The 14,443-nt window shown below is 44.4% G+C and overlaps 1 protein-coding gene across 2 annotated transcripts in view; it reads right to left on the reverse strand.

Moving 5' to 3' along the window:
- Nucleotides 1-14,443, reverse strand: part of CPXM2 (carboxypeptidase X, M14 family member 2) — a 146,686-nt gene that overhangs the window by 43,808 nt on the left and 88,435 nt on the right. For both annotated transcript variants that reach the window (XM_007964327.3, XM_007964326.3), the window contains 2 exons: nt 8,892-8,976; nt 7,785-7,935 (listed from right to left, as the gene is read on the reverse strand). In XM_007964327.3, the coding sequence (XP_007962518.3) occupies nt 7,785-7,935; nt 8,892-8,976 (236 nt within the window). The remainder of the gene's footprint in view (nt 1-7,784; nt 7,936-8,891; nt 8,977-14,443) is intronic.

A 14,443-nucleotide genomic window follows, 5' to 3' on the forward strand; every position in this document is an offset into this window, starting at 1 on the left:
ACCCTCTGGTTCCTTGGCAGATGCTGCTGTGCCGACAGCCCCGGGCCAATTTGCAGCTTGACTGGCAGGGAAGCTGTCGGGAAAGACAGTTTTCAAGAGTGTGGCTGCTTTAACAGTTTCCCAAGATCATCAACATTGGGCAGCTGGACCACGAAGAGAAATCTCACATTTATTTAAACTTGGTAGTGTTAGAGACAAATGCTTGTTCCTCGGTGCCGAAAAGAAGAAGCAGCACTCAAAGAATCTTCCCAGCAAGGCAATTTTACTTCTGTGAAAGGGTGCAATGTGTGGATGGAGCAATGGTGAGAGCAGCCTGAATGAGGGAGGGGAAAGGGTTCTTATTCCTGACGCAGGTAGCCCCTGCTGCTGTGCTGTTCCCCTATTGGCTAGGGTTGGATCGCACAGTCTAAGCTGATTCCAACTGGTTATTTTAAAGAGAGCAGGGGTGCGAGCCAGAGTGGCATGGTGAGTAGTTTGGCGAGAAAGGTGGTTACAAAACAGGTGACTCAGGATAATTCAGGTCAGAGCAGGTGACCAGGGGTGACTCAGGACAGAGCAGGTGACCAGGGGAACAGATGTGAACTACTGATTAGAACTGGTGGAAAAGGTTGTTTACTGAAACTAGTGGTGAGGGGGCAAAGCGAACCAGGAAGTTAAACTTTAAAATGGAGAACAAAGAATAAGAGAGTTGAACATACTGACATACTGGTTCTTTGAAGAGAAACTTGGAGTTTACTATATTTAACAGTAAGGGGAAGCTGCCTTCTGCTGCGGGGAGGACAGGCTGCAGCCAGCAAGGGCCGATCCCACCTCAGCTGAGAAGGATTCACCAGGAATAAAGGCGTCTCACAGGTACAGGCAGGTCTCCCACATCGTGCCAGGAGAGACGGGGGAAGCAAGTGTATCTATCTTATTTCAGATTCCCAAGCATCTGCCTCAGCAGACACCCCATAGGTATTTAATATATGAATGAGTGAGTGAGTAAATGAATAAATGGATGGGTGGACATTCTAGTCAAGTTATTTGGAAAAGGCCAGTTATGAAGAAGATGCACTTTCTAGGGCACATGAGGTCTCTAACAGGGGCCCACCTGAAGCTGCAATGCTATCACCCTATTACCATGGCAGAACAGAGAATGGAAGGTAGGGTGGGGGTTAAAATTAAAGCCACATCATCAGGGGTGAGGACAGTCACAAGAGTGTGCCATCTTTGAGTCTCAGTATTGGTTTCCTGGGGCTGCCATAACAAAGCACATCACATTCCAGGTGGCTTAAAACAGCAGAGATTACAGGCATGGTGGCTCATGCCTGTAATCCCAGCACTTTGGGAGGCAGAGGCGGTAAATCATCTGAGGTTGGGAGTTCGAGACCAGCCTGACCAACATGGAGAAACCCCGTCTCTACTACAAAAACTACAAAATTAGCCGGGTGTGGTGGTGCATGCCGGTAATCCCAGCTACTCAGAAAGGTTGAGGCAGGAGAATCGCTTGAACCCAGGAGGCAGGGGCTGCAGTGATCCAAGATCGTGCCACTGCACTCCAGCCTGGGAACAGCAGAAATGGACTCTCTCAGGGTTCTGAAGGATACAACTTCAAGGCATCAGCAGGGCCGCAGTCTCTCTAAAAGCTCTAGGGGAGGATCCTTCCCTGCGTCTTCCAATGTCCGTTGGCTGTCTGCAACCCTTGGCTTATAGCCACATCACTCCGATCTCCACCTCTGATGTCACGTGGCATTCTCCCTGTGTGCCTCTGTATGTCTGTTTTCTCTTCTTAAGGACACCAGTCATTGGATTAAGGGCCTACCCTCATCCAGTATGATCTCTTGATTGATAACATTTGTAAAGACCCTATTTCTAAATAAGATCACATACAAGGTTCTGGGGGACCTCCTCTTGACCGATTATATCTGCAAGGACCCTGTTGCTAAATACGATATCATTGGAGGTTCTGAGGGGGACATGAATTCTGGGGACACTATTCAGCCTGGTGCAGTCAGTCATGGCGAGCCCTGAACAAATGCCCACTGTGAGAGGCCATCCTTCCGAACTGAGCTGCTTCTGTACAGTGAGCAGTGGGCTTCTTGCTGCACAGCTAAACCCAGGCCCAGAGTTTGAGACAGGCCAGGAGAGAAATCTGTGGTTCCCCTTGTGACCTGTTATTTCAAACTCAAATCCCAGAGTACTTTGCACAGGGAGAGGCCTTGGCATTCTTGTTGTTGGGAAAGTAACAATTTAGCACCATTAGCAAGTCATAGAGAGCACAGAAAACAAAACCAGGACAGGGTTAATGGGGAGGAAGTATCTTCTCACATCCACTCACCACCTATGGGATCTGGTAACCTCAGAAATGAGGCAGCCACAGAACAAATAGCCAAACCTCGGGCAGGGCAAGGAGGAAGAAGGGGAAATTGGGAAAAATAAAGCATGTTGAGCACTAACCATGCACTGGTACTCTACAGACACAGTCATTTAGTCTTCACAGAGTCCCGGATCAGGAATGGAGGGGCTGCTGGAAACTTACAGTCAAAACAAGAGCAGCCTCTTCTGCTTCCTAGGGGAGTAGCAGAGTTCTTCTCACGGAACTCATGGTTTTGAAAGGCAAGGCACCAGCTAGCCAGGATGGAAGAAGGTCTCTATCAAAAAAAAAAAACCCAGACATTCCGCCCACCACCCCAGCCCAGAAGCCCCAGGGAAGGAAGCCAGGGGACAGCAGAGACAGAGATGGGAAATGAGAAGCAGAGACAGATAGGAAAGATCTCCCCAGGGAGAACACAGTTCTGACGCCAGTGCGGCAGGGCAGCGGGCTAGACTGGGGAGGAAGGCAGTGAGCAACAGGTTGGTTCCTTTTGCTGGGATGACAAGAAAACTCAGGAAGGGAAATGCTGATTGCCTGGGCTGCCCTTTTGTTATCCCCAGACCTTCTGCAATACTCATGCATGCAAATCGGCATCAGTGGAGACTGCTGTTCTAGAACCCAGAGCCACTGGCAGGAAAGACCCAAGGCAACCCAGAGCAGAGCTGGGACCTGCAAGCAGTAGAAGACAGGTGGGTAGCCAACCCAGAGTCCCCAGAATGCCTAGGGAAGGAGGAGATTTGGGATTTCCCATAGGACTGTGAGGAATATTTGTGTTATTTTATTTGAATGTTTTATGAAAGCATGACCACAGAAGTTGAAGGACTCAGTCACACCCCTACGGTGAAGGTATTCCCTTCACTCCATAGGAAAGTAAACCATAGAACATTTGCACAGGCTACCTGAGACCACAGTTGCAGAGGAATAAAAGTGGAATTTGCACCCAGGTCCGAGCTGAGCCAAAGCTCATGACCCTTCTGTCCACCAGGCTTCCCCTGAAAGCAGTGTGAACTCATCTCCTTTTTAAGGCCCCGGCAACCAGAAGAGCTCAGCTGGTACTCAGCAACTCCAAGAAGCTCGTCAATGCCCATCAAAAAGACGCTGACGACATCACCCTCAGCAAAAGGAGGCCTAGAATGAGGAAGCCAACGGCTGCTTCATGCCCTCTAATTCCTATCTTTTCAAGAGCCCAGGCCTGCGGCCCAAATGAATGATCAACTCCTTGGCACAAGAGGGTATTCAGACTACAGGCCCGACTTAGCAAGCAAAAATGGAAGGGAGCAAAGCAAATCAATTTATGTACAAAGTCTTGCACCCATAGTGACCCAACAGAGCAACAGCCCATCCTTTCTCCAATTTGTTCATCTTGATGGTGGGTGGGGTGACTGGCTGAAACATCATAGCTCAGCAAGACAGGTGGTGGCCTTACAATTAAAATAGCTTTTCAATAATTATGAACTAGTGAACATGGGCTGGGAGGATGTACATATTGGGAGGAAGAATGCAGCGTGTCACCTGCTCCTGGCCAACTTGGAGGACTGACTTCAAGGCACTGCCTTTCAGCAGCTCCTCTGTGCTTGAGGGAGTGGCTCCTGTCCACAGATCTCTGTGCCTGTCACTAGGTTCTCTGAGTTACACCCAAGAACCCTGGACACCTCAGTGCTGTGCAGAGGGAGGACAGTTGCTCAGACCTGGTGACCAGGAAGACGAGGTAGAATGAGTGACAACTTCCCCCAAAGACACCAAAGCCTCACACATTCATAATAGAAGCTATTGGGCATTTCCAGGGGCTCAAGCACAGCCACCTCCCTATCTTGAAGGTCATTTCCTACAATGCTGAGTACCAACCCTGTAGCCTAGTGGGGTAATCATTTGCAAAGCTCACCTGGTCCTTTCAAGAGCCAGGCAGTGTGTAATGCAGTGTTGTTTGCAACAGCAAAATCTCTGAAAACCAACAAGGCCATGACCGTCTGGCCAGTCAGCTGGCACAGTTCTTAACTCGCATTTTTTTAATGTTAAAACTTTATCTTCAGAATTCTCCCCAGGTTCTGATAAGCATAGATATTCAGTGCAAAATGGACTAGTCCATTCAACCTTAGAAAAGAGGACTTTCTTTTACTATTTTTTATTAATAGCAATCAAATTATTTTTGTTTATTTATTTAAGACTGTGTGTGTGTGTGTGTGTGTGTGTGTGTGTGTGTGTGTGTGTGTGTATTTGAGACAGGGTCTCACTCTGTCACCCAGGCTGGAGTGCAGTGGTGTGATCTAGGCTCACTGTGACCTCACCTCCCGGGCTCAGGTGATTCTTGTGCCTCAGCCTCCCAAGTAGCTGGGATTATAGGCACCCGCCACCACGCTGGGATAATTTTTGTATTTTTAGTAGAGATGAGGTTTCATCATGTTGGTCAGGCTGGTTTTGAACTGCTGACCTCAAGTGATCCACCTGCCTCAGCCTTGCAAAGTGCTGGGATTACAGTCGTGAGCCACCGTGCCCTGCCAAATTATTTTTAATTGTGGAAAACTACACATGACATAAATGTTACCATCTTGACCATTTTTCCAGTGTATAGTGCAGTAGTGATGAGTACATACACCTTGCTCTGAAACCACCAGCCATCTCCAGAATGTTTTCATCTTGCAAAACTGACAGTCTTTACCCATTCAACAACAACTCTCCATTTTCTTTTACTTTTGAGCTTTAAACATTCTATTAATAGACCATGGTATATGGTAATTCACTTTTCAGCTCAAAAATTTCTGGAAACATTATGCATAGAGTCTTAAAAAGCACCAGCACCCTCATCCGCCCCCACCGGAGAGTTCACAGGAAGATGGTGAGGGAAGAAAGGGACAGAACAAAGAGACACAGAAGCAAAGGTAAATGAATGTTTCATGAGAAAGAGGCCTGGGAAGTGCAGACTTGGAGAGGCTGCATTTCAACCACGAGGTCACCTTGGGTAATCCCTGGCCCTGGCCTCAATAACTTTCACAAAGGAATCTCCCTAGCACCAGGGTGATGAGCAAGACTCATTTTGCGCCCCTGAGCAGCCCCATCCTTGGACATGACCCCATCAGGCGGCATGCATGAACAGCCGCTCCCTTCTAAGCAAACTGCTAAATAACTTCTAGAAAGAAAATGGTCCTCAATATTTGGGGGGTGGAAAATAGAACCATTCTGAGTCCATACATGAATTCAGATTTCACAGTGTAACCCTGACTTTGTGAGGGTTTAAAGGACCTCCAGGGCCCATCTTCAAATACACACACACCAAGAATAACTTCACAGGGAAATATTTATTTCATGAGACTCTTACAGGCTGCCCTTTGCCCTTTGCCAACAACAGATGAATTCCTACCCACAGAGAAAAGCCGCAGGTTACTTTTTTCAGCAAGCAGACCAAGGCTGTGCTGAGCAGAACGGGAGACCAAGACTTCTGGGCTGGCATCAAGAGGGCCAGAGCCCATAAATGCCTCCTTGAAGATACCTGTGCCCACAGTCGCCCTGTGCTAGAGAACCCGGCAGGTCCAGGATGCCAGGACTGGTCCTGAGGCAATTCCTGCACCAGCCCACCACAGAAGGAGGCCCACATCCACGATCAGGCAGGCCTTCCACATTCTCTCTGCATCTGCCTTGAAACTGGGCACATTCTTCACACCAGCAATCCTACTTATCATAATCTAATTTCAGGAAATAATTGTGGACACACACAAAAGAAGGACAGAGAAATAAGAATGTTCTCTGTGGGGTTGTTTACAGAATCCAGTGATTAGAAACAACTGAACTTCCGACCGTCTGAGGCAGACTGAAAACATGGCATTTTGTCCGTGGGCTAAAGGACAAGCATCCCAAAGACAGATGGTCTCTAATGGTTTTGATGACATAAAAAAAAGTTGCACAATTGAATAAGTGCACATAAATATAAAACAAAAAAATATATATGACCAGTGTGAGGGTAAGCAGTTAGGTAGAAAGATCTGTCTTTCTCACCAATATGAGGTTTGGATTGTAAAAATCTGAGGTTGGCTAGCAAGATCATGAATATTACGGGATTGAGAGAAAAACAATTAAATGATCTTCAGTATGCTTCGAAAATACAGGAAATGTAAGTTCATGGAGAGGGGGTTACTACAGAAACAGCCTGAGAGCTGGTACCCTGCCCCGGGCAGTGCTGGGAGGGTCTAGGAGTCCCACAGGTAGCCAGCCCCACACCTCACACTGGGCAGGAGTGGGAAGGCCTCACTGGAGAGTTTGGGGGTTGAGCGACGACTGTGCCCCATGTCCCCGTGGCCTGCCTGTGTGGATGGACTGCAGGTGAACAGGAATGTGAAGGTTCCTATAGGCCCCATGAGGTGATGACGCCCTGTAGGGGGTGATCTCAGGCCAGCCACATTCCCTGGAGATGTGTGTTCAGGATGAAGAGGCTGCGGCCTGCAGGCTTCATCCAGGCACGAGCTTAGAATGCCTGAAAGGCCAGGACAGAGCAGCCTGTCCAGAAAAGACATTATCAAAGATGCAGGTGGCACATGTGAATTAGAACCCCCTTTCTTCAAGCCACCCTGAGGTTACCCCTAAATATCATCATGTGAAAATAAGGCAAGTGGAATACTACCTGAGTAAGCATTTGCTCAAAGACACAGGCTTCCAAGAGCAGTTACTCCATCAGCAAAAGACTATGTTAATGGTTTAGAATGAACTTCTACCACCTCCTTACCTCACCGCCACTACCCAGTGTCATGGGATCTGCCAATGACAAATAAATGTGTTCTCCCAAATTTCTACATAATTTTTTTTTTTTTGCTCACTTCTTAGTGGTAGGTATCGTCTTAAAATCACAGTAGGCAAAACTGCACTTGGCAACGGATTTCAGTAGCCCCATTGTTCACTGTGCTTCCCAGTGGGCTTATGGGAAATTTTTATTTATTTTCTTTTTGGTTCACCTATGTTTTCTAAATATTCTACAACAGACATGTATTTTTTTTTACACAAGAAAACAATTGCTTGGTGTATTATTACTTTTTATCTTTTTAATTTTTTGAGACAGGGTCTTACTCCATCACCCAGGCTGGAGTGCAGTGGTGCGATTTCAGCTCACTGCAGCCTCGACTTCCTAGGCTCAAGCAATCCTCCTGCCTCAGCCTCCCAAGTAGTAGGGAATATAGGCTCACTCTACCATGCCTGAGTAAATCTTAATTTTTATTATTTATTTATTTTTATTTTTGTGGAGACAGGGTCTCCCTTTGTGGCCCAGGCTGGTCTTGAACTTCCAGCCTCAAGTGATCCTTCCTCCTTAGCCTCCCCAAATGCTGGGATTACAGGCGTGAGCTACTGTGCCTGGACTGCTTAGTTTATTTTTATTTGCCTTGGCTGGGCATCTGTTTTGCATCAGTACTCCCACCCTTCAGGAAGCACGGCAAGGGGAGGTTGAACTCACCTGGCAGAGGGCAGCCCAGGATCTCCATTCTCATGCAGATGCTCCCATTATCAAACCAGGACCGTGGGTTTATGCGGATGTAGCGGGCCACCATGGGGACAGGCAGCTCGTTGAGAACAGGGATCTCCTTCTCACTGTTTCCTTCAAATATCTATTTATGCTCAAGGAAGAAAAGGAAAATCTTTCAGTGCTCAATTACCAAGAGATAAAAGAGTCAGAATTCACTCATTCAACAAGACCTTATTGAGGAAAACCTAATGCATGCTAGGCATTGAAGAGAAAAGAAAAAATGAATCAGACCTGGACCCTGCCCGCAGGAAGCCTCCATCTAGTTGGTATGCGGGGAGAGGGTAATTATATATTGTAGGAAAAATCTACCGGTGTCATGGCAGAGGGACAGCTAGAGAGCTTTGGGATTTCAGAAGATGGAGAGGACCAGGCAAAGTTTTGGGGAAAAGGGGCTGTTTGAATTGGCATTGAAGGAAAGCTATTTAGATCTGTAGGGATGAGAGGGTATCCAGAGAAAATGAACAATGAGTGCAGAAGTCTAAATATTGGATTCCTCGGCAGAAGAGCAGCTGGTTCACTTGTACAAGGACACAGGACTGTGTGTAGGGGGTAAGAATGAGAAAGAAGATTGAAAAAGGAGGCCACAGTCAGACTAGTCAGACTGTGTAAGATATTGGATACCATGCTAGGAATACACACTTGAGAATCTGAGGAAGAGAGTGACAGGATCAGGACTAAGCTGGAGCTAATCATGGAACTGAAAGGCCAAGGTCACGAAATGAAGTTAGGAAACTATTAAGAAGAGCTGCAAGCATGCAACTTCCAGGGCTACCTTGCAAATTACATAAAAGGCTGTATCCCTGCAGTTCCCTGATGGGAGTAAATAAAGGCTGAATTTTACATTAGCTCTAAATGTGTGTCACTTGCTGCCGGGCTTCAGGACATGGGAAGGGGTCTCTGTCCATCAGACCCTCGTGGTAGGTTTGAGTTGACACAGAATCCACAAATCTCCAAAGAATTGATCATACATTGCCTCTCTTTGCAAAACTCCACCCAGCCAGGCACCAAAGGCATGGTTAGATGGAGGATGAGACTCACCATGTCTCCAGATCCATTCTTAACAGTGACCCACGTGTGGCTGTCATTGCTCACCATGACCTTATACGATGTCACCCAGTCACTCCTATGAGAAAATAAAACATCATCAGGACTACACACTTTAAAATGTTTATTTTTCCATGAAGAGGTTTAGAGGTGAGGAGAGCAGGTGCCAGAGGCAGACAGCACTGGGTCAAACCCTGGTTCCAGGACATTTACAGCTCTGTGACCTCAGCCAGGTAACTAACTGACCCATCTATGCTGCTATTTATTCATCCATAATATGGGAATCATAAAAGCATCAACCTTAAAGAATTAACGTAAGCCTCAGTTTAATGCCCTTTAATCACTTAGAACACGGCCTAGCCCCTAGTCATCACTAACTGTTGATCACACACATAAAGATATACAAATGGGCATCTATCTTTTTGCACTGAACACCTACATCACACCCAAGAAACTTAACAGAAAAATAATCTCAGTAAAGATTGCAAACTGGTCTAAAAATTTTGGTTGGGAAGCTGATTTGGGAATGTAACAAATGAGATTTTACTCATCACAAAAATAAAATCTTGAGTCTCTAAGAGATACTGGGTTTCTCCTTAGCTGTCACAGCCACACAGACAATCCCCACCCCAGGAAGAATCTAGTGATGGCTGGACCCAAAGCCGTACCCCCATCATCACACCCCACTGCACAGAAATTTCTGGGGGTAAAATCGACATAATTTGACTTTCCAGAGTGGAGGTCAACCTGATAGCCTTGGCAAGAAAAGTGACCTAAACCTTTTTTTTCTCACTGCCTCAGTTTTTTATGTTAGTTGTTGAACAATATAGGAAAGTCTTCCTGAGTACTCATCCCCCTGTAATTTTGTAAATACTGGAACTAAGCAGCAATTTACCAGATTTTTTGTTTTTTGTTTTGAAAATTCTGCCCATTAAAGTATTTGGAATCTTTTTCCTACTTGCCTGCTTGCCCTCAGGATTGAGATCTATCCAAATAAGGTTTTGAGTTTCCTGTCTGAATTTATACTGCCCAGTAGAGTTTATTTCAAAAGAACAGCTGGCTCTATGCATTCTGGTTCATCCGACTGACTTGTCACGAAAATGATTCTTAGGTGCTTTTATACATGCTTGGAAACAAACCCTCACCTCACACCTTCTCTTCTTCTCCTCTCTCCTCCCCACCAGCTCTGTCTGAATACCTATTAGAAGCCAGAATCGATCACACATCACATTCCTCCTCTGATAGCCACCACTGTGAGAGGAAGGAGGGATGTGGAGGGAGACACACTAGTATTGCCTTAACAAGAAAAGCACCTCAGTAACAGCTCCTTCCTTTTCCCTGGAAAATTATCCACACCCAAAATAGCAACCTGTTTCCCACATACAAATAATTTCCAAATGACTTGTAGCTGCCATTCCCTTTGCTGTCTGTTTTTCAGCTGATAAGGCCCGAGGGTGATACAGCAAGACAGACAACAGAGGCGGGAGCTGTATGCTGCCAAGACAGAGGTGATGAATGTAGGAAACCCCTCGGTCAAGAGAAGCACAAGACAGTAAGAGGGAAGTAGAGAGAAAAAGAAAAAGAAGTTCTCCAATGAAAAGGAGAGGGCAGGGAAAAAAAGGAAATGAAAGCCAAGTCATAATTTCTAAAATTCAAACTAAAAAAATAAAGAAAAAAAAAAGAATACTAATCCCCTACTTACATTTGAATCATAATTGTTTCTGTGGCTCAGAACTATCTTCTGAACTGCAAAGCTACATCATATCTTCTTGCCTAGTTGACCCCTCCACTTAACGTCCCTGCAACATCTCAAATTTAACTTGCTTTAAACGAACTGATTCACACCTTCTGCTCTACACCATGACCGTAGCAGTCCACCAGAGGCCCTGCCCCAGGAAAGGTACTGCCGTCCACCCAGGGAGGCCAAAATCCCAGTGTTAGCCTGGGTGTCCCACCTTCCCTTCCTCTCTGATATGGTTTGCCTGTGTCCTCACCCAAATTTCATGTTGAATTGTAGCTCCCATAATCCCCAAGTGTTGTGGGAGGGACCGGGTGGGAGGTAATTAAATCATGGGGACAGGTTCTTCCCATCTCATTCTCATGATAGTGAATAAGTCTCACAAGATCTGATGGTTTTGTAAAGGGCAGTTTCCCTGCACATGCTCTCTTGCCTGCAGCCATGTAAGACATGACTGCTTCTCTTTTGCTTTCCACCATGATTGTGAGGCCTCCCCAGCCATGTGGAACTGTGAGTCCATTAAGTCTCTTTTTCTTCATAAGTTACCTAGTCTCAGATATTTCTCCATAGCAGTATGAAAACAGACTGATACATTCCCCTATATTGAATCCATCACCAACTTCTGTCAATTTTAACTCCCACATTTTTCAAGAATGTATCCGACTCTCTCCACCTCCCCTGCCACCACCCCAGTTCACTCTCTCAGGCCCCCTGGCATCTAAATTGCTCCCCCACCTATGTTGCAGGCAAGAGCTTACTTTTCTAATGAAAGATTATCATGTCATCCCTGCTTAAAATAGCTCTCATTTTAAGTATTCTCATATTAAGCATTGTGCTATCTTAGTATTAACAAAATCCTCATCACACTCTACTGGACCCTTGCTTGCCTTGTGTTCTCTGTGTTCTTTCTTTCAATTCCTGATACTGTTTATACTCTCTCTTGCCCCAGGGCCTTTGCACATACTGCTGCATCTGTCTGAACTCCTCCTCTTCTCTCCTCCTCTGTCTGCCTCTAAATTATTCAGACCCCAAACCAAATAAAAAAGCTAGTCCTAACCCTTCGATCTAGCCAATTTCTTTTCTTGTATGCTTTCTTTCATAGTTTAATTTCAGTTTGTAATTTCATACTTCTTTCTGGAATAACCTGATACTGTCATTCTCTCCCACTGAAGTATAAGCATCTCACAGATGGAGAAAGGAGGGCCCATGGCACTTGGAGGACAGAAAGGATGCTGGTGCCCCAGGAGAGCAGAGGAAGGGACAGGGGAGCAGAGGCCAGGGCATGGTGGGCTTTTAGGCCATTTGACAGGAGTGGAACTTCCTCTGCCAGGCAGTAAGGAGCTACCCCTCTTGAAGTTCACCAAGGGTGGTCAAAGTACCTGAAGACCAGTTAGAAAGTCTCTGCTTCCAAAAATTCCACCAGAATAGAATGCATGCCAATCAGAGGCTGTCCTTGTTTTTTCCCTGTTTAGAAAACTAACTCCCCTTTCTACCACCTTTGAATCACTGCTGAAATAAGCGTGATCACAGATGGGTCCTCTTGTCACAAGTTTATGAAGCCTTTGTTCATTTTGTTTCAGGCCTAGTTTTATCTTTGACAATTCTTATCATTGCTTATAATTATGCTTTATTCATTCTCACTGCTTTCTACTACTCTACTCTGAGAACAGTCACCATAATTTTTTTTATCCATTTTATTGCTAATCGGGATTTGAGTAGTTTCCAGTTTAGATTATTAGGAAGAGTGCTTCTGTGAACACTCTTGCATGTATCTTTCAGTGAATTTATGTAAAAATTCTGTTTGGTGTATAATTAGGAGTGGAATTGCTAGGTTATAGGGTCAGAGGGTAGATGTATGTTCATATACCTGTGTTCAGCTCCAGTATTTTCCAAATTAATTATACCTATTTGTACTCAGACCAGCAATAAAGAAGAGTCTGGTTGTTCCACGCTCTTATTGACACTCGATAGTATCTTCCTTTTTTATTTTAGCCATTCTTGATGGATGTATCCTTTTATCTCATTGTTGATTTATTTTAATTTGCTTGGTGACTAATGAAGTTCAATATTTTGTATGTTCATTGGGTATTTGAATATCATCTTTTGAGAAGTGCCTACTCAAGTTTTCCCCTTGTTTCAATTAGGTTGTCTGTCTTTCTCACATTGATTTATAGAGCTCTTTATACATTCTAGATATAAGTTGAATAATATATACGTATATTGCAAATATCTCCCCCAATTTGTCTTCCTTTTAATCCTCTTTGTAGTATCTTTCTTTTTTTTTTTTTTTTTTTTTTGAGACAGGGTATTGCTCTGTCATCCAGACTGGAACCTCCCAGGCTCAAGCAATCCACCCACCTGAGTCTGTCAAGTAGCTGGGACTACAGACATGCACCACCACACGCAGCTAATCTTTGTATTTTTTTTTTTTTTTTTTTTTTTTTTTTTTTGGAGAGATGGGGTTTTGCCATGTTGCCCAGGCTTGTCTCAAACTCCTGGACTCAAGTGATCTACCCACCTTGGCCTCCCAAAATGCTGGGATTACAGGTGTGTGCCAACACGCCCAGCCTATGGTGTCTTTTGATGAAAAAAAATTCTTAATATAATCCATTCTTAGTCATTTTTTTCTTTATGGCTTTCAGTATTTTTGTTCTTTTCAACAAATTTTTGCCTACTCCAAGATGATAAAGATATTAACTGATGTTTTCTTCTAAAAAACTTTATTGTTTTACCTTTCACATTTAAGATCTGCAATCCATTTGGAGTCGATTATCGTATAGTGTGAGGGGTCAAGATACAAGGTTTTCTTTTGTTTTTGTTTGTTTTTTTTGAGACAGAGTCTCTCTCTGTCACGCAGGCTGGAGTGCAGTAGTGCGATCTTGGCTCACTGCAGCCTCTGCCTCCTGGGTTCAAGCAATTCTCCTGCCTCAGCCTCCTGAGTAGTTGGAACTACAGGTGAGTGCCACCATGCCCAGCTAATTTTTTGTATTTTTAGTAGAGAGTGGGTTTCACCATGTTTGCCAGGATGGTCTTGATGTCCTGACCTCATGATCTGCCTGCCTCAGCCTCCCAAAGTGTTGGGATTTACAGGCATGAACCACCGCACCCGGCCCAATATACATGGTTTTCTATATGGGCTTCCAGCTGACCTAGAACCATTTATATGGTTATTTTCCTGTTGCACCAGAGTGGCAATTTGCTATAAATCATGCGACTCTATATGTCTAGATATATTTCTGGATGCTCTATTCTGTTCTGTTGGTCTATTTCTTATCCTATCTTAAATCTGTCTTATCTAATGTTAATTAATATTAGCATATTAATAACATTAATATGTTTTCTCACTTTGTTTTTGCTTTTCAAAGTTTCCTTCACTATTCTTAGATCTTTGCAGTCCTATATGCATTTTAACTTCAGCTTGTCAATTTCTAAAACAAAGCCTCTGGATTTTAATTGGGTTAATGTTGAATATAGACACCAATTTTGGGGGAATTGACCTCTTTACAATATTAAATCTTCCAATCTATAAACACGGTATATGATCCTCTTTATTTAGGTCTTCTTTGATTTATCTTTTGCTAGTTTTATTCCTGGGTAGCTGATTTTTTAAATGATTTTACGTGATATCACTTTAAATTTTACTTCCTCATTTATTGCTGAGATGTAGACACATAGATGCTTTTTGCATGTTGACTTTGTACCCAGCTACCTTGCTAATTTATTAATTAGGTCTAATAGTTTGTGGGTTCCTTTGGATGTTTTTATGAATACAATGATATCACAATGACAGTTCTGATTCTTTATGTCC

This window comes from Chlorocebus sabaeus, chromosome 9 (assembly GCF_047675955.1).
Source record: "Chlorocebus sabaeus isolate Y175 chromosome 9, mChlSab1.0.hap1, whole genome shotgun sequence".
NCBI classification, from domain to species: Eukaryota; Metazoa; Chordata; class Mammalia; order Primates; family Cercopithecidae; genus Chlorocebus; species Chlorocebus sabaeus.